A 21,488-nucleotide genomic window follows, 5' to 3' on the forward strand; every position below is an offset into this window, starting at 1 on the left:
TAAAATGGAAATAAGTCTATTTGTCTTGAAACTGTATGCCATTGAACTGACATCCCCACCCCTCCTCACCAAAAACATTGTTTTTTCCACACATGAAAGAATACAACATATCTTCTAGAATCACAAAGAAAGCATGTTGTTCTTTTTTGTTTTTCTTTGGATTTCTCACGTGCTGTTCTAAATGGGCGATCACATACCTGGTGATTGATATAGACCGTTAAGGCATGTGCAAATTACTGTTGACAGAGAGCAATGTGCCTGCAAAATCATCCCACTAGTCACCTCATAGAAATAAGCGTACTGTACAAAGCAGTATGCTTGCTGTGTAAGTGCAGTGTCAGGAAAAATCACCCACTTCCCCCTTTCAAACATGTTCCTGCTCCTAATCCCTCCTATACAGAGATTCTGGAGCCATCTGTTATAAGACCTGAAATGTAGACCAGTTCTGTTCATTATAAAGTACTTCAAGTACTCTTAGTGCTGATATTAGCATTGCTACTGTAGCAATAGTAGCATTGCTACTATTCAGTGGCTCTTCTTTTTCGGAGTATTTTGTATTGAATTCTTAGATTGAATTCTGTTAGGTTGCTTAAAATTCAAGGAGACTGAAAACCTACCTTTAAGATCTGTTCTACTATTCGCTGGGCTTTCCACCAATCTGTGTTTCAGTTGCTTCGGTTTATGAAGGGGAAAGCATACTTGCTCAGCCCAATTCATTGTAATTCCTCAAGGAACAGTTTTATGAGGTGAAAAGTACCTCATAACCTGAAATATATAAATTCAATTTACAGTCATTTTTTGTTAAGCAAATAGCATCTCAGGTTCGTTTCCATCTTTTGTCAACTATGTTTCATAATGACGTGCACCCTAATGACACGTGTTAGATGTGTGCTAGGTACACTGACACTTGGAGGAGCTTCACTGACATCCAACGGGCACGCACTGGATAGAGTTGGAAGCCCCAAATCTTGATCTCCCTCTCCTTAGGACCACATGCTCCTAAGCTAACCTCCCACAAAGTTTCTGGCAGCTGCATTCACAGCTCTCACCAAGGATGAGTAAACAGAGGAGCTCTCAGAACCTACAGGGCAATTGTTTTCCTGATGTGGAAGAGCTATAGACAGATAGTGAGATAGAGATGTGAAATAGTAGCTATATTAGATTTTTTCTGTTGTTGTTGGATGGAGGTAGGGGTGCCAAGTAAAAGGTACATTTTGAGAATGAACACACTTCTAGTTTAAGCGAATTTCCATCACAAAGATGCTGGATCGTGTGGTGGTTTAGACACAAGTAAAGTTAAAGAGGATTGGTGTGTGTTAGAAGAGAGGGATTATGATTTACCCTTGACAGCATAAACAGATCTGCTCCCTTCCCAAGGATAGGAAAGAACTAGATTGAGTTTTATGGCATGCTTTAGATGATTTTTGTTTCTCTCTCTGAGCATAGATAGTACTATAGAGTTAAAGATCTGGACGCTCTCCTCCCTGGGTGGGGATACCAGCAGTCATGGACTCAGTCTAATGGTAATGTAGACATTACATTGAGATGAGAGTGATGACGACAGTGACTATGATGTGAAAATTAGCTGTCCCTTTTTGAGAATGTACAATATGACAGGGACTGTGCCAAGTACTTTATATATATTAACTCATATAATGCTCACAGCAACCCAGTGAGATAACCCTGTTATTCCTCCATCTTACCTGGTGGCTCAGCTGTAAAGAATCCACTGCAATGCGAGACACCTGGGTTTGATCCCTGGGTTGGGAAGAACCCCTAGAGAAAGGAACGACTACCCACCCCATCCAGTATTCTGGCCTGGAGAATTCCATGGACTGCACAGTCCATGAGGTCGCAAAGACTCGGACATGACTGAGTGACTTTCACTTTCACAGGTAAGGAAACCGAGGTTAACTTGCTCAAGATGAGGAGCTGGTAATTAAGTGTCAGAGACAACATTTGAACCTATGTATATCTAACTGTATAGCCTATGCTCTTACCACCAGGGAATATTGGCTTCCTACAGTCTATTTTAAAAAGCATTAAGTAGGGCTTCCTTGGTAGCTCATTGGTAAAGAATCCACCTGCCAATGCAGAAGACACAGATTTGATTCCTGGTCTAGGAAGATCCCACATGTCATGGAGCAACTAAGCCCGTGCACCATAACTAATGAGCCTAGAGCTCCGCAACCAGAGAAGCCACTGCAGTGAGAAGCCCGTTCACCGAAACTAGAGAGCAGTCCCTGCTGTCTGCAACTAGAGAAAAGCCCGTGCAGCAAGAAAGACCCAGCACAGCCAAAAAGGAATAAATAAAATAATTTTTTAAAGACAGTTTTTTTTTTTATTAGAGCACTGAACAAAGACAGGGATTGAGGGAAAGCCCAGTCTTTAGACACTGGATAACAGCTTTCTGTTTCCCAATTTACCTTGATTATAAAGCAGACACAGTGATGTATTCCTCACAGGATTTTGATGAGAACTGAATTTAAATACTAACTATGTATGTGGTATGCTCACTATAAATTAAGAGGAGAGAGAGCTATGGCTGCTGGGGAGTAGTTTGACAAAACCCCAAGCATTAGTTTTCCAGAGAGAAGCAATGACACCCAGCCAGTTATCTGGGTGCTGCCCATTTACATGCTCGCTGATCACTAACACAGCATGGCATGGAGTCACTTAACAACAACCACAAATAAATATTTTGGAGGCATCAACCATGTGCCAGCCCTGGCCCTGTTTTACCTACCAAGGCTTTGAGGATTATACAAAATTGACAAAGCCCTGCTTCCAGAGGCTTTATAGTCCAGGGGACAATTCGGTTAATAATGAGATAAAAATATATGTCAGGTTCATATAAGCACAAAGAAGGAAAAACCAGGTACGTAGACCAACAGTGACATGATTTGGGGAAGGGCATATAGCAGAGTGAATGAGGAGTGTCTCTCTCATTTGTTCACTGAAAAAAATTTACCCAGTACTACTGACTTAGAATGTAGTAAATTACATTTCATAATGAAAGAAGTTTAATTAAGAAAAGAACAAATCAGTCATCACTAGTCAGTATAGTAGGAAGAATATGGCGATTTAATTAAATATTTATCTCATTGTGTTTTAATTTCCTGAACCAGAGACATTTTGCAGAGTCTTACCAGATAGGAAAGCAGAGCTTTTGGTCAAGTTCATTGGGTTCTGGGGCTTCTCTTCCTCCTGGTTGGCTCTGGGAACCTTCTCCCGCAGCTTGGGGTGTGGTTTGTTCCTGGGAATGCTCAACTGGATGGAATTCACCTGCAATGGGGGTACAAGGGACTGTCTGCCAGTCAGGCTTGTTGTCTTTTCCCAGATGTATTGGCTGCCCTCTGCTCTCCTCTTTCTTCACTTGTTGGCAAAGGAAGCCTCACAGTCCCACTCATCACCGGGTGTGTGAGTTCAGCCGCTTCAGCAGCCTTATAAGGAGTCCCTCTATTGTGTTCCCGGCTCAGTGGCCATTGTAGGCATAGAAATCTCCTAGAACAGGGTTTGGTATCTCCTCACCTTGTCCACCTCTCCTTCCTTCCACTGTGCCACTTAAGAGGTAGTGATCACTTGTAGAGGTTGTTTTGTTGTTGTTGTTTAGTCACTAAGTAATGTCTGACTCTTTTGTGACCCCATGAACTGTAATCTGCCAAGCTCCTTCTGTCCATGTGATTTCCCAGGAAAAAATACTGGAGTGTGTTGCCATTGCCATTTCCTTCTCCAGGGGATTCTTCTGACCCAGGGATTGAACCCAAGTTTCTTACATTGGCAGGCAAATTCTTTACCATTGAGCCACCTGGGAAGCCAAGGTAGAGAACTGCAATCAGTAGCTCTCATCAGAGTCTACAGCTGCTGCTCAAGCATGGAGCCCCTTCCTTTCAGAGCTGACTCTCAGCTAGCATTTGCTTGAGGATCACTGACCTTGACCCTTGATTCAGTTAGCTCACTTATATCTCTTTCACCATACCCAAAGAGTATTCTTTTTCTGAAAGAGTTTAGTCAAATTATTCTGTCTAGCATGGGCCCTTAGAGATTTGTTATTCAGTTGCTAAGTCATGTCCAACTCTTTGCAACTCCATGGACTGCAGCACACCAGGCTTCCCTATCCTTCACTATCTCCTGGAGTTTGCTCAGTCTCAAGTCCATTGAATTGGAGATGCCATCCAACTGTCTCATTCTCTGTCATCCACTTCTCTTCCTGCCCTTAATCTTTCTCAGCATCAAGGTCTTTTCCAATGAGTTGGCTCTTTGCATCAGGTGGCCAAAGTATTGGAGCTTCAGCATCAGTCCTTCCAATGAGTATTCAAGGTTGATTTCCTTTAGGATTGACAGGTTTGATCTCTTTGCTGTCCAGGGGACTCTCAAGAGTCTCCTCTAGGACTATAATTCAGAAGCATTAATTTTATAGACCAGTAGAAGTATATACCTCATCTTAACCCTGGTCTCTTCCCAGTGCCCATTTGAAAAAGGGGGCTTCCTTCCTTGAATATCTAAGGGACCAGTCATCTCTAACCTATAACCCTAGGCCATGGGGCTCATCATACAGATTAAGTCTAAACAGGGAAGACGCGAGTCTCCAACAACCTTCCCTGAATATTTTCACCTGTTTAACTTATAAAGAGGTGAGATGTATATTTGAAAAATAATTTGATTGATATGATTCCAGATAACCCATGGGTAAGATGAATATGGTTTTTTTTCTATATTTGTTTCCCTTTCTAAGTGCTTTTAAAACTATTTTCAATGTCATTTCTATAGTTTTGTGACTTGTCTGATTCCTGCTCTTTCATTTCTATAATTGGATTCTTTGTTCAACTCACTACAAGAAGTCAGTTATTCAGTTAGGTGTTGGGCAAACATATACTTGTCTTAGCCAGATGCTCTTGAAGTCCATCACTGGGAAATGAAGCATTTTAAAAGTTGACCAAAAAAATTAATCCCAGATTAATTTGCTTATCACTGTCTTTCTGAAATGGCAGTAATTGAGTTTAAAATTTTAAATTCATCCAACGAATATTAATTGAGCATCTACTATATGCTAGACACCGTTCAAGAAACTGGAGATTCAGCTGTGAACAAAAAAAGCCTTTTGTATGCTGACTTTCATCTGTCAGAAGGTGCCGATTATAGTATGCTCTTTGCTTCATTTCCATCTGTCTTTGTGGGACAAATAGAGTTATACATACACAAAATAAAAGATAACTCTTTTGAATGGAAACTGAGTTCTTCACCAGTAGTGCTTTATACTGTGTTGAATGTGCCACTTCATATTCTTTAGGAAGTTGCTGGGCTGCACATGTTAAATAAATAATATATGAAAGTGAGTGAAGACTCGTATCTTCATCAGTATCCATTACTTGAAAAGTTCACATCGTTATTCCAGTTTCCATTGTGGGATGATTTGGTTTTTTACATAGTCAGTCAATAAGTAAGCATTTCTTGCCCACTTGTTATGACTCTGGAACTGCAGTGCTATGCTGCATGCTTCATCTGAAGAGGAAAAAGAATTCCCTCACTACCACTGTGCCAGGATTTGCAAAGTAGCTCTTTTTTTTTTTTTTTTAAGGGAGCAGATATACTCTTAGTGTATTTCTCTCTCTCTTTTATAAAATAATTTTATTCTGTTTACTTTTTTATTTTTTAATGTGCTGGGACTTCGTTACTGTTCTGGCTTTTCTCTAGTTATGGCAAATGGAGGCTACTGTCTAGTTGCAGTGCACAAACTTCTCACTGCGGTAGTTTCTCTTATTTCCCAGCACAGGCTTTAGGGTATGCAGTAGTCATGGCATGTGGGCTCAGTATTTGCACCTCCTGGATTCTAAAGCTCAGGCTCAATAGTTGTGGTACACAGGCTTAACTGATCTACGGCATATGGCATCTTCCCAAATAAAACCCTCATCTCCTGCACTGGTAGGCAGATTCTTCACCACTGAGCCACCAGGGAAGCCTGCAAAGTCCATCTTGATGTTTCACGTTCCCCCAGAGAATTGCCCAGTTGTCATATGTCTGGGCCCCCAACTGTCTAGGAACTAAAAGAATTCTTCATTGCACTGAAGATCAGAGTTCAAAAACATGATGGCCATTGTTGGCTGGAGCACAACAGTTTCATTGCATCTATTTACATCCTGTTCCCCATCCCCTCACACCCTTATTGAGTGTTGAGAGACCCCCATATCCAAGCTATGCCTATTCATCTTTTAAATGACACCTTCTTTCCTAGAACTGCCTGAAAACCTGAAGAATTTCCTCTACAACACTGAACAAGGTTGGACCATCCTCCTTTTGCTCCTCCATAACGGGTGATTCTCTGAATTTCTGATCTTTGACTAGATTCAGTGCAAGTACAGAAACTCCACTGGGGGTTTCTTTAATACTTAGACATGTCTCCTAAAGTATATGCTATCAACTATGCTCAAAGCCAACTAAATAGAAAAACAGAGTGAAATTTTCTTATGTGAATTTCCCCTCAATACATTATTAACAAAAATAGAGTGAGCCATAAGTAGATATTTATTAGATTTGTACAGATCCATCCACATCTTACTCTGGTTCTGATCTCTCTGGCCCTTCAATCTGGCTTCTTGGAAATATCTTTTGCTCAATCAAATTGAAAATATTTTAGTTTACTAAAGATATTCTTGGAAATAAGAACTGATGCACAGCAATGACTTTTTAAAAGTATTTAAAATTCAATCCTGTTTCAGAGAAAATGTAAAGTATTATCACTGTAGTATTAAGAGCTAGCAGAAGTAGATACAGGGCCACATTTTTCTGTATTTGGAAGGCTGAAGTATTCTGTGATAACTGCAAAAAGCTAAATGAATTGAAGTGTCCCAGTTGAATGCCTGATGTTATATTAGTTCTGAAAACTAGGCATTTATAGATTTTTGCCTAAAGCTCTTTTGTAACATAATAAATGCAAATGTTTGTCCATCTTAGACTGAATCCTAATTTGTCCATCCCTCTCCCTCCAGAGAAAAAGGACATTATTAACCAGAGCTTATTACTGGGTATGAAATAGCTGTTTCTTTTATCTGGCTTTCTTATCTATGATTCTTAAATGGTGATGAAAAGTATTGCCCTTTCACCCAATGGACCTTAAAATTTGACTAGATCCCAGAAAGTTAGTAGGCTTCCCTAGTGGCTCAATGGTAAAGAATCCACTGGGTTTGATCCCTGGATTAAGAAGATCCCCTGGAGAAGGAAATGGCGACCCTCTCCAGGCAAGAGCCTGGGAAATCCCGTGGACAGAGGAGCCTGACAGGCTATAGTCCATGGGGGTCACAAAAGAGTCAGATATGACTTAGCAACTAAACCAAAAAACAGCAAGTTAGTGAAATGGTTCCTTTCATCTCCTTCAAACCAATATTCATCCAAGATTTTACCCTTAGTTGAGAAGTAAACATTTTCCATACTTTCGTTTCCTTTAACATCTCACAAATTACAGTGCTCCCGAAGAACTTTTCAGTAAAAATTCTCAGCTATAACAATGAAGATTTCTGAAAAAATTATGGTGACTCATCATGACCCTTTTCCTACATGTAAGGAACTGCATTGGCAGGTCCCCATTCATTAATTCATGGATAGCAACATCTCCATGTAAAAATGAGAGGATTTCATCAGAGCTCAGCACAAGCTTATTTGTGGCCAAGCTGTGTTTAAGAAATAAATATTTTAATGAAACTATAAAATGACTTTTTTTAGCCATTAAATACCAGGCTCTCCTTTTTACTGACCTCCTCCATCTGTAACTGACATATTTAGACTATTGGCCTTACTATATAGGCTTCCCAGTGGTGGTGCTGGTGGTAAAGAACCCTCCTGCCAATGCAGGAGAGGCAAGACATTTGATCCCTGGGTTGGGAAGATCCCCTGGAGGAGGGCATGGCAACTTGCTCCAGTATTCTTGCATGGAAAATTCAATAGACAGAGGAGCCTAGCGGGCTACAGTCCATAGAGCTGCAAAGAATTGGACATGACTGAGCATACACACCCTACCATCCTTACTTTATAGATGGGTTAAAGTTCAGATGTCTCCTTGAATTCCTGAGAAATTACTGATTGCTAAATACTATGAGGTTATTTTTTTTAAGTGTATTTTAAAGAGAGTCCTGTGTGGAAAGACACAGTTTCTGTCTGCTCACTAGTATGTCTGTGGTGCCCAGCATAGGCACTCAGTGTTGTTAAATGAATAGATGAACCAGGATGTTGACATGACACTTTACAGACGGTCTGCTATGAGAAAGACTAAGTTATTCAAAGTCACTGATGCAATAAAACTGGACTTGGAGTTGGGTAGGAAAGGAGAGGACCTGAGTTCAAATACAAACGAGACCACTGACTGATTCACTCATGCTATAAACTGAAGCAAATTTTCAGGGCACAGCTTTCCCCATTAGAAGCTGAAAGGGTTGTGCTAAATGTACTGAGTGATCTCTGGTTTCCTGGGCTCACATGTTCCTTGTTTGGGGCAAGCTCTTCTATTTCCAGCTGGGCAAAGTTCTATGTGGTCTGATGCTCTGTGGCTTCCCCCACAGCCAGTCTTGGGAAACCTTCCCTCCTTGTCTCCCCTCTCAGCAAAATATACTACCACTGCTATTACCTCTAGGACTGCGAAAGGAAATTTACCAGAAAATAACCTGGAGTTTGTCATATTTATGGAATTAATTACAAGCACCAAAGAAATTATGTACACTTTGGCATTTTCTGGCTTAAGACCTGGTTTGTACTTAAAATATTTTTATTTCTGTATGCCTCTGTACAGTCATTTAAGCTGACCTCATCTTAGGCTGGTTCTCCTTCCCCTCCTTCCTCCCCACTCCCCTCCTCTTCTTCCTTCCCCTGTCTTTCCTTTCCCTTTCGGTTCCCTCATATCTGTCTCTTTCCCTCGATCTGTACAATTTGTATTAGTTGTCTATTCCCACTTAATTCCTAAAATCCAACTCCCCTAAATCTCTGATGATATTAAGGGGCCCAGAAGTGCCTCCTGGAGAAGCTGCATGTCTGTGGGGGTACTTTGGGCACTTCTTTGGGTGTATTTACCTCCTGGGTTCCCAGCTCTTGTAGGGTTGTCTCACTTCTCTGCTAACCATGTTTTTTTTTTTCACATTCTCTCCCTTCCTGACCACCCCTTCCTATCTTGTGCCCCTTCCACTCCTGGATTGTTCAGGTGAGCCTGATCCCACAATCTTCGCACCCACGTCTAGTTTGAACCTTTCTAAATAGCCATTTCAACACAGAGGCTGTGCACAGAAGCTTAAGTCCTCATCATTTGGAAAGTTAAAGTGACAGACGATTTGATAAATTGAGATAGAGAGAGAAAAACAGATTGGGGATGGAGGTGAAAAGAACTTAGAGGGGCTCTTCCTTCATCCTTATAAAGTAACCTTCTTTATATCATTCAGACACTCAGCTTCCTTGTAAAGTATCTTCTTTTTATCATTCAGACTTAACTTCCTTCTTTTTATATTTTCCAAAGTTTTAAGAGTTTATCCCTTTTCTTTTGTGTTCTTAAAAGAGTAAAGGGTGATGCAGTTTTCTTGAGTCACCAAACGGTCTTTTATGCACTTGCCTACTCAAATATTTGGCTTGTTTACTCTCACAAGTACCAGTACTTGTATTAAAGAACCATTTGGCATCAAGGCCCAAGTGCAGATGTCCTATCACATAAGACGGTGCCTCATTCAGAAAATTCAAGATAGAGTAAAATAAATTAACAACATCTTGGCTGCATGCTCCATTCACAACTGTTAATTTAACAGGGTTATGCTTCCATCTCTGAGCAGAGGGCTCCTGGCAGGGACAGCTGCTCCCGTGCCCCAGATTGTGCTGCGTGTGTCCCAGTAGGAGTCCTCAAGAGCAGCAGGAGAGCGGGAAGGTGGTGGTGCATCAGAGCACCAAGCAGTGTGGCAGCACGGCACTGGTAGGAGGAGGCAGAGGGGCTCCTCCAAAGAGTTGTCGTGCACTCCTTCATTCTCTGTGTGAATACATGTTGGAGAAAAAGAATAACTTGCCTTGAGTTTTACTGGAAATTTATCCATCCTGCTTTTACTCTCAGAGGCAGTTTATTTTCAAAACTAGCTTTGTATACCCATGAGCATGTTGATGGACCTAAGCAATACAGGCCCATATGCTTGTCTGGAGAATGTCAGGTCTACATCATGATGAACAGGATCTGGGTCACTGGGACAGAACTGGTATGACAGGTGGAAAACATGCCTTATGTTGGCCTGCTGTGATTTGCATCCTAAACTGGAGCAAAGGCCAAGGTCAGGCCAAGGTCGAGATTGGGGCCAAGCAGAGGACTTGGTACATGATAAGCATTCTTTAATTAATGGTCTTTTGCTGCATTGTTCACTGCTGTATTTCCCCATTGCCTGAGAGAGTATTCACAAAAGTTAACTCAACTTATTATGGTGATTATTTTGCAATATATACAAATATTGAATCATTATGTTGTACACCTGAAACTAATATAATGGTTATGTGGGAACGATAAGTAACCACCCCGGGACAGCATGGTAGGCAATGACACTATAGTGAATTCTGAGCGCTCACTTGCCTAGGTGTTTCTTTTCATGACTAAACCTTTTATTCCTCTCCTCTGATTCAATTTGCATGTGGAAAAAAGTTATTTGCAGCCTATGTTATTCTGTAACCTGATCAAGTGGTAAAAAGTTCACATTCTAGTCTCTTGCCTTCAGTACTAGGATGGTTCTACTGATGACCATATAAAACTAATTTTAAGTTTAAATTGCTTTGAGAATAAGAAATTGTGATCTAGTGAATATGTGCCACTGTTTCAAAAGTGGAAGCTGTGTTTTCTACTCTTTCTGTTTAAAAAGAACTCAAGATTAATGACCATTTTCTGAATTCAAACCTTGAAGGCCTGGTTTGTTCATTACTGATGCTGGACCACACACAGAGGGAATTGGATGTTATTTTGTAACTAGCATTTTGAATTCTCAAATCCTGAACAAACCTCACAGAGTGCTGGAACTCTTCTGTATTTTGTACAAGACCCTCATGGAATTTCCTGTTTAAACCCTTAACATACTCTTTGCCCCAAACCTACTGGTTTCCTGACCAAGCTTGAAATCTTGAGGAAACAAATAAACTTCCACAATACTTTTTTAAATCATAAAGTTTTTCACAGAGTCTCTCACAAAAACCTGAAAAACCAACATCTTTCAGAGCTCTTTGATGAAAACCTAGAGTGGGTGTGACTTGAATTTCCAAAGTACATCTACAAAAAGGCTGATTTAAGTTTGGCCAAGGAGAGGCACTGAGTTGGGAAAAGAACAACAGATATGCCAGTGATTCTGGAAGGCCAAAAGGACATTAATTTTTCTGTAAAATAATGTATTCTCTCCTAAGTTCTTTACCAGGGAAAGAAAGGAGGCTTGGTTTGAATTTCCAGAGTACTGCTGATTGCTTAACTCCAAGTATGGTGCCTAGCACAAAATAAGTCATTCAATAAATATGTGTTGAATGCTGTGATTTGAAGGAAAAGAACATTGTTCCATCTCTCCTTTTCTCCCCCACTTTTCTCTACAAAGGTTGAAAAAAATGATGAGGACCAAAAGATTGAACAAGATGGCATCAAACCAGAAGATAAAGCTCATAAGGCCGCGACCAAAATTCAGGCTAGCTTCCGTGGACACATAACGAGGAAAAAGCTCAAAGGAGAGAAGAAGGGTGATGCCCCAGCCGCCGAGGCGGAGGCAAATGAAAAGGATGAAGCCGCCGTCGCGGAAGGCACGGAGAAGAAGGAGGGAGAAGGCTCCACTCCGGCGGAAGCGGCCCCAGGCGCCGGCCCCAAGCCGGAGGAGAAGACCGGCAAAGCCGGCGAAACTCCTTCCGAGGAGAAGAAGGGGGAGGGCGCCCCCGATGCTGCCACAGAGCAGGCAGCCCCCCAGGCTCCTGCCCCCTCGGAGGAGAAGGCCGGCTCTGCTGAGACAGAAAGTGCCACTAAAGCTTCCACTGACAACTCGCCGTCCTCCAAGGCCGAAGATGCGCCGGCCAAGGAGGAGTCTAAACAAGCCGACGTGCCTGCTGCTGTCACTGCTGCTGCCGCCACCGCCCCTGCTGCAGAGGATGCTGCTGCCATGGCAACAGCCCAGCCTCCAACGGAGACTGCGGAGAGCAGCCAAGCCGAGGAGAAGATAGGTGAGCGACCTCCAGGGTCAGACGCCAAGATGGGGCGGGGCGGGGGGCGGGGGGCAGGCGGCCTATCCGGAAAGCCAGGCCACCTGTGCCATCAAGAGAGGGGAAAATTCTAGAAGGTATTTTCAGGAAATCAAGGGAAGCTGCGCTGACTTCCCCAAAGTGACAGGAGTTAACTCTGGCCACTTACATTCCCAAGTATCTCCAATCCTGAGCGAGAACTCAGGCAGGTCTGTGTAGCAGCCAGTACTAGACAGTCTGGCAATTGCCTTGTTACTTGAATTGGCATAAAAAGTAAAGCTAGGTAATCCTGGATGGGGGGAAAAAAAAAACAACACAGCAACATTCTGTGTGTAGGATAGACTTCGTTTAATAAATTATTACGGAGACTACACATATTTTATGGATGGGAATTAGCTAATGTGATTATCTGGCTCTAGGAAGTGCCTGGTATAAATACAGCCAACTCCCTATTGATTCAGATGATGTAGTTTGTGAATTGCCAGCAGCAAAAACATAATCTCAGACCACCTTTCCCTGTCCCACAATATGTTTCTGGGCATTCTCCCCACCATCAATTGGTGAACAGTGTACATATGTGTATGTACGCTCAGAGAATGTTAATCGTAACATTAATTGGGGTCAAACTAATTAGGAAAATAAGTCTGTTGATCTTGCCAAAAACAAAAGAAAACTCCCAAATATAGAACATGTTGTGAAGTCAAACAGAAATTATCATTTTATTATTGAAGATACTACCTTCTACCATACGCATACATGGTTGAGGGTTGACTCTGCTTATTAAAAGGTACTAGGTTCTCTTTGGTTTGGAGAGCTAACTTGGAGTTTTTTCACTATAATTGCCCAAAGAGCCTGTGAAGTATTGGAATAGGGCTTTCTCAGTGCAAGATAAATTTAAGGGAACTTCACCCCCAACATGACCTGCTCCTCACCCCAGCACATCCACAGCAGTGAAGGAGGTCAACAGTTTCCAAAGTCTTTCTCTGGCATGGTATGACACATAAATATCTTTCAGCCCCAAATCTTAAAGATAAACTTACTTCTGTGCCTGTTGAAAAAGTTGGGTTTACTCTTTTAAGATTTAGTGATTTAATGCATGTTGTGTCTAAGAACTCAGATTTGGACTGGACCACATTGTATCCTTGGGAAAGGACCTAGTCCACGAGGATGCTCTGGGAAATGTCTTGCCATCTGACCATTAGATTGAGAAAGTAATTACTGGACATTTGCCATGATATCCACTTCTCCACATTAGATACTGCAGGATGGCACAAGATTATTCTAGATATTTTCAGGTCTATGTCTTTCATCTTACTCCCTAAATTCTGTAAGAAGCCAGAGTGTATTAATCATTATTGTTATTAGCATTCTCTAACTTCAGATAAAGTGCACATCTCTTTCTACCAGTGACTCATTTTAAATCTTTATTCTAACTATATACCTGCCCCAGGGGCCACACCTTGAGGTTAAGAAGATGGGAATATTTCCCTGGAAAAGGTAAGGCATGTGATAATGATGGTTTTGGTTTTAATTTACTCAGCAAGACAAACCTTGTTAACTATTCTTCTTTAGGTGTAAGTTCTAGCCTTAGGCATGATGGCTGGAAGTCACATTGCATATGATAGACTATCTATTAGGTAATTTTCATATATCTTAGAAATTGATTATGATTTAAATATAGAAAATATTTGACACTGCTCAGATCATATTTTTAAACTGGGTTTTCTGAAGTTGTAAGTAAAGACAAAAGCATATAATGTGATGAGGTAAATGCTCATGATCTGGATTAATAGAAAGAATTGCTTGAATCAATGAAAAGTCTAAAAATAATATATTTTAAAGGAAGTTCGGTTTTATTATTTTTCAAGTTAGAATAATTCCAATGAATTAATAAAATATTTTAAGTAGTTACATGGTCAGTACATGTCACGTGATGAATGAAAACTGGACAGCATCAATTCCTAACTGGACAATTCAATTCTTAATCATTTGTTTACACATTCATATAGTCTTCCTACTGCCTTTCTTATGCCATTCACTTATTTTGTTAAAAATGAATCTGGTCAGTGAAAGCAAGTAGAGATCATGTACTGTCCTAAATTTTACAATTTCTGCTTGAAATATGTTTCAGTTAGTCTGAGTTTCATATGTACACTGAAAGGTAATTGATAAGTATAGATGAAGTTCAATTTGAAGCTAGTCACCAACGGCACTTTATTTCACATTGTTTCTGAGCTTAGGTAGGTATTGTCATCTTGGTTAGATCTTCAAATGCTGCCTGTAGTTTCTTCCTGGACTGATGTATCTATTAGCCTTGCCTGCTATAGGTGACAAGCACAGATTACCCGATATAGCAAGTCTCATGGAGTTGTAGAAACTAGAGGTGACAAGGAGATCCATCACAGCACATCAAGCCCAGATTCCCATGGGCCCTGCACCAAGTCTCCTCTGTGTCTTATTGGATTTCATTCTAATCCAGGATAAAAGAACAATATTCCTAATTGATCTCTACTGTCTGGGAATAGATGGCTACCCTGGGTTGCTTTAGGATTCTGTGACTGCCTGAAGGGGTGGAGAGAGCAATCTGAGAAGGTTGAGTGGGGTTGGGGGCAGAACAAGCCACAAGAGAGAGTCAAGATAAAAATTGCTGTCAGTGAAAGGGTCAAAATTTTGGATCAGTTTGATCACTTCTGCTGCTAAGTCATTTCAGTCGTGTCCGACTTTGTGCGACCCCATAGATGGCAGCCCACCAGGCTCCCCCGTCCCTGGGATTCTCCAGGCAAGAACACTGGAGTGGGTTGCAATTTCCTTCTCCAATGCATGAAATGAAAAGTGAAAGGGAAGTCCCTCAGTCGTGTCCGACTCTTAGCGACCCCATGGACTACAGCCTACCAGGCTCCTCCATCCATGGGATTTTCCAGGCAAGAGTACTGGAGTGGGGTGCCATTGCCTTCTCTGAGTTTGATCACTGCTGCTGCTAAGTCACTTCAGTCGTGTCTGACTCTGTGCTACCCCATTGACGGAAGCCCACCAGGCTCCCCCGTCCCTGGGATTCTCCAGGCAAGAACACTGGAGTGGGTTGCAATTTCCTTCTCCAATGCATGAAATGAAAAGTGAAAGGGAAGTCCCTCAGTCGTGTCCGACTCTTAGCGACCCCATGGACTACAGCCTACCAGGCTCCTCCATCCATGGGATTTTCCAGGCAAGAGTACTGGAGTGGGGTGCCATTGCCTTCTCCGAGTTTGATCACTACTTTAGTACAAATGGAAATTCTTTCTAAATTATAAATGTTTGGTTTATTTTCCTACCTTTGTATTAGTGAGTTTATAACAGATGGATCTGTTGCAGTAGGACTTTTGGAATTTTTTTAATCCTCCAACCATATCTTCCTGTCTCTGCTTTGCCACTCTGCCTGCACATCCTCTGTATATCTAAGGCAAAAAATTTTCTGTGCATTTCTGATGATGATTCCTTTATAGCAGAAGGAGTGTTTATGTTATCTTTATGGCACTGTCCCCCTTCAGCCATAAGGAGAGCACCTTCAAGCCTCTTTTAATGACAGTGTCTCTGGTGTCTCTTCGATGGATAGAATCACTGTGCTCAGTGACTTTCAGGGAAAAGAATTGTCTTCTGTGTCTCGTCTTCTCCATGATAATCTGCTGACTTTCCCTGACAAAAGACGCCAACATTTCTTCTCTGACTATTCTAAGTGATGTCATACTACTAAGGGAACACATCCAGGAAGCTAGAAATTGAGATGTTGACTGAGTAACCTCCACAGGGTACTTGATTGTGGGATGTAGGATGTATTACTCTAGTTTATGCTACATTTTCTGTATGTTGAATTTGGCTGCATTTTGTTGTCACGGTCTCTTTACCTTTCTAATTGGGGTCATCAATAATGATCTAGGAACGAGAGGAGTTCTATTTATCATCCCTCTGAATAGAAATTCAGTGTCTTCCTACCTCTTTTCTTCCTTTTTCTGCCTCCTTCTTCCTTCCTTCCCTCCCTCTTTTCCTCTCTCTTTTTGTTCTTTCCTTTTTGCCTTTCATTTATATTAACTTTCTACCATACCAAGCATTAGGGTCACAAAGATGAATTAGCTATGGTTGCTGATCTTAAGGAGTTCTCATTCAGTAATGGAATGGGATGAAATTCAAGCAGTAATGTTGAAAACAATCACAGTAATCATCTCAACTCATTTGAACTCTACAAAAATATGTGGAGTACCTTTATATGTTAGTGCTCTGTGGGACAAAATATGGATGAGATAGCACTTCATGCAGTTGGGCTACATGCTAAAAAGTTTTTAGTAATATGTGTCTCTATAACCAAATTATTAGAAAAAGAATAACTACAAATTTTATAGTTTCTGAAACGATAATTAAGTGTAAAAAAAAAATGAAATACCCAATCCGTTTCTAGAATTGGAGAAAATTTTTTACATTCCCCAGAACAAAATGTTCTAAGGCCCAAGGTATCCATCCATAATAGTCTTAGCTCCCCAAAGGATAGGCTCACTTTCACAGCACTGTGTTACATGTGAGATTTCCCAAGGATGTTTACACTTACTTGGCAGGGTGCCTCAGAAGCAGTTTTGATTTGATATGTGGTTTCAACCACTTCCTAAATTTACACACAAGTCATAAAGAGTCAAAATTTGGGTTGTGAAAGTCCATAAATGCTGTCTATAAAACATGGGCACCCTGTTAGCTACTCAGTGACACGCTGCTTAAATACTGTTGATTATTAAGCTTTAATGGCACACTTTTATATTGCTAGAGTAATCATTTTTATTGGCTTTTCTTGACAACAATCCAGTGGTATTTGATAACGTTTTTCTTTCTGCTTTTACATTCTGAAAATAGGAGCAAATTAAATGGATATATTGCCCATAGACACAGTGACAAAATAAGGGTCAAATTGATAGACCTGTAATCCTAACCTTAGCCTTGCAGTTCTTTACCTCTCTTTTATGTATTATCTCAATTCCTGCATTTTCTCATATCTTAACAGCTGTGACAATTTCTGATTATCGTCAAGAAATACCAACCAGGTCCTGGGACATTTCTGTGTCCTGTGCTCCCAGTAAGATAATGCTGAGGAGAGAATGTTGGACTCAAATAAGAAGACCAGGGCTCTAGCCTCAATATCTTTACTAATCAGACATGGGATACTAAGCAAGTCATTGCTTCTCTCTGGACTTCAGTTGTCTCATCTTTTAGAGAAGGGGCTAGGAGAGTTGGTTTCTTAAGGTTTTTTTCAAGGTTTAAACAATTAAGTGTCAGACCCTGTGCTATGTGGGGATTATTCCATTTAATCATCGGAACCATTCTGTAGTATAAGTGTTGTCATTTCCCATTCCCCTTTTGCAGTTGTGAAAATGGAAGTTTAGACATACTGAGGCACCTAATCATCATCAACAGATTGCAAGGGGCTAAACCAAGAGCTGAACTCTGACAGCCTGATTGCAGAGGTTATTTATTGAATCCTGACACCCAGGGAGAAATGAAGATGAGAGGAATGTCTAAGAGCCTTAGCTTCATGTCCTAATCTAAGACCACTCCATCATTTGTATAATTGGATGCTCAAACCTCTTGTCTGAGAATCATTACTGATCATATGTTTAGATGGGTACCCAATAACTAACCACACTCCTTGGTCACAACTTCCTTACTGCTCCATCACCCCAGAGTTGTTAGGAATATTACACTGGTTTTGAATCTTGAGTTCTTAGTTTAAAAATTCCTCAAGTACTGTTGGATTAGGCCTCAGAGAGCTTTGCTATGCTAAGTCACTTCAGTCGTTTCCGACTCTGTGTGACCCCATAGACGGCAGCCCACCAGGCTCCCCTGTCCCTGGGATTCTCCAGGCAAGAACACTGGAGTGTGTTGCCATTTCCTTCTCCAGCGCATGAAAGTGAAAAGTGAAAGTGAAGTCGCTCAGTCGTATCCGACTCTTAGCGACCCCATGGATTGCAGTCTAACAGGCTCCTCTGTCCATGGGATTTTCCAGGCAAGAGTACTGAAGTGGGGTGCCATTGCCTTCTCCACAGAGAGCTTTAAGATCAGTTAAAAATTGACTGTTCTTAACAAGAATACTGCTTACTCCATTAAATATGCCAGGAGAGCTGAAATTTAGAAATTGAAGTTTTTGGAACTCAATCAGATTGAAAGTAGTTTCGTCTATTCTGGAAAATTCCTGCCCTAAATTTAGCTTATCAGAATTAATATCTTTTAAAATTCTTGTTTATATTTTGTTCCTCCCTTTTGGCAAGTGCATTTCCAAAGGATGCTGATACTTTATATTTATAACCAAAAAAGGGTAAAGAACTTAATAATTAGGACTGATCAGAGAACAATCACTATATCTTTAAACAAAGATTTAAGGTAAAAGATAAGAGATATATTTTAGAGTCAAGAAAATCATATTGTGATGTCTTTTATTTATTGCCCATTCTTTCATAGTTCATATTTAATAACTTCTACCAACAAAAGTCCATCTAGTCAAGGCTATGGCTTTTCCAGTGGTCATGTATGGATGTGAGAGTTGGACTGTGAAGAAAGCTGAGCACCGAAGAAATGATGCTTTTGAACTATGGTGTTGGAGAGGACTCTTGAGAGCCCCTTGGACTGCAAGGAGATCCAACCAGGCCATTCTAAAGGAGATCGGTTCTGGGTGTTCTTTGGAAGGAATGATGCTAAAGCTGAAACTCCAATACTTTGGCCACCTCATTCGAAGAGTTGACTCATTGGAAAAGGCTCTGATGCTGGGAGGGATTGGGGTCAGGAAGAGATGGGAACGACAGAGGATGAGATGGCTGGATGGCATCACTGACTCGATGGACGTGAGTGTGAGTGAACTCTGGGAGCTGGTGATGGACAGGGAGCCCTGGCGTGCTGCGATTCATGGGGTTGCAAAGAGTCGGACACGAATGAGTGGCTGAACTGAACTGATCACCTTATAAAAGGAGCCAATAAGCAGAAAAGCATGTATGTAATTCATTCCAATCTTAAATTGGTGAAAACTATATTTGGAACTGAAAATCAGTATTTCTTAAAATGAATATTTTTCAAATACTAATGCATATTCATCAAATATTTTTTTCTCTACACACACACATGCACACACACATACACACTCAATTCCAAAGGGATTACAAGGAAAAGGAGGAAGAACCAAGAACAGGAAGAGTTACCTAGTCAGTCCATTTGGCTAAAAACAGAGAGAGAATAGAGTATCCATTTTAACGGACTAGGAAACATTGAGTGGATCATTACTCTTATTTTTTTCTCACAATCATAGGTTCATTAAATGAAGAATGAAAAGTTTTCTATAATCAGACATAAAAGCAAGGGAAGAAGGAAACTGATAGTGCTTCTTAAAGCTACAAGACTGGAGCCCTTGAAGGTCTCCCAAGACATATGGTTTACAGCATGCACAAAGAAGAGGGAAAGGTTTGAAAGGATGTGGAAATTTTGCCAACCCTTACTTGTGTTTGAATTTTGTACCATAAGAAAATAACTTAATCAGGTGCTGAATTTCGGACCAATTCATGTCATCAAGAACATTTGAATCATTGCCTTCTTCAAAAATGTCTCCAGCCAGTTATTAATCTCATAGTGATAAAGCTTGGCTCTTTAAGTAACTAATTTATTTTGAGGCTTGTTTAAAAGAATTGCCCATAAATTTTTTTCACAAGGATGATGAATAGCATCAGGTTTTTAATAGATCCAGTATCTTGTGGGAAGTATATAGTACAAGTGCTCTGTATTTTTAGCACAAGAGACTAAACACAATCTTAAATTAAGAGAACTGGATTCGTGTTCAGATCATATTGATTTCAGGCCAGGTTGTCTGCCCTCTGAGCCTAGGTCTAACACCTGCAAAGTCAATGCTTTCAGCTAGGTCTTCTCTGCCTTCTCACTTCAAAAGGCATGTGTGCAGTGTAGACTAAAGAGACATCTGGAAGAGTAGCAACCATTCTAACTCAACCATTCTCACTTCCCTGCAGGGCCTTGTTTTCTAAACTATTAGATAGTGGGTTTAGGGGGCAGGGCAGTCACAATAACTGGATCTTCGACCATCAGTGAAATTGGCTAACAGGCCCAAGTATTTGGAATTGGGCTATTGTTCATCCCAAGAAAAGATAGTGTAGATGTTACACAAGTTAGATGTGGTTACTCAGCAGTTCTCACATGTATTTTCAATTTTTGAATCACAAATTATAAGATGGTGGAAGATAAAATATTTTGGTTCAATCATCTCACACCATTCTATTTGGAATGGAAAATGCAATATCTTCAGGGATAAAGGAAGTAACCTAGGAAGGCTACATGTCTTTCCTTATGAATCAGGTTCAATACTAATGTTCTTTTCTGTAGGCATATATGTAGTCAAGTAAGTCCTGAGGCTAGTTCTTGGTTTTTATTCTTTCTAGTATAAGTTGGTAGAATCTTTTGGATTTCAGAATAGAAACCAGAAACCATTAACCTAAATGATCTGTTCTGTGTGTGTCTCTTAGAGTGAAGATGAACAGTTTTAGAGCCCTGCTAGAATATTCTCTTTGGGGTATGAAAAAGTGAAGAATATAATTTAGATATACTTTAGCACTGTCTCCATGCCTGTAGCATATTCTTCTGCCAATTCACAAGTACATATGTAGACATACAAAGACATGCACACATACACACAGATCCAGTATGTAGGAAAGGTCTCCCAAGAGTTTAGGCCATTGGAGAAAATCTAGAAGAACAATGAACTACATATTTTTTTCACTCTTCAGGCCAGCAAGAAGTGGGAAATGGCTCCAGGCACATCTCTCTATCCCTAGGAAGGGGTATGTACAGAGTGAAGTTCTTTTCTATCCTGGTTGTGTTATTGAGATGTGTTTGTGAGTCTATATTGAGATGGGGAGAGTTAGGCATTAGTACTAAGGCACCCTATGATGAAATTACTGTGGGTGACAGTTAAAGTCCTGCTTAAGCTGGTTAGGCTTCCCTGGTGGCTCAGGTGGTAAAGCGTCTGCCTAAAATGTGGGAGACCTGGGTTCAATCCCTGGGTCAGGAAGATCCCCTGAAGAAGAAAATGGCAACCTGCTCCAGTACGCTTGCCTGGAAAATTCCATGGATGGAGGAGCCTGGTAGGCTATAGTCTATGGGGTTGCAAAGAGTCGGACATGACTGAGCAACTTCACTTTCTTTAAGCCGATTAGGGAGAGGTGGTTCCAGAAGACTTCTTGGTGTAGAGTTTCCACTGCTGGATCTTAAAGGACAAGATGTATCTAATA

At 40.8% G+C, this 21,488-nt stretch overlaps 1 protein-coding gene across 1 annotated transcript in view; it reads left to right on the forward strand.

The window, feature by feature from the left end:
* Positions 1-21,488, forward strand: part of GAP43 (growth associated protein 43) — a 101,417-nt gene that overhangs the window by 49,592 nt on the left and 30,337 nt on the right. Inside the window, exon 2 of the mRNA XM_019967684.2 lies at positions 11,571-12,180. Coding sequence (XP_019823243.2) covers positions 11,571-12,180 — 610 coding nt within the window. The remainder of the gene's footprint in view (positions 1-11,570; positions 12,181-21,488) is intronic.

The sequence above is a fragment of the Bos indicus genome, chromosome 1, assembly GCF_029378745.1.
Source record: "Bos indicus isolate NIAB-ARS_2022 breed Sahiwal x Tharparkar chromosome 1, NIAB-ARS_B.indTharparkar_mat_pri_1.0, whole genome shotgun sequence".
NCBI lineage: Eukaryota > Metazoa > Chordata > Mammalia > Artiodactyla > Bovidae > Bos > Bos indicus.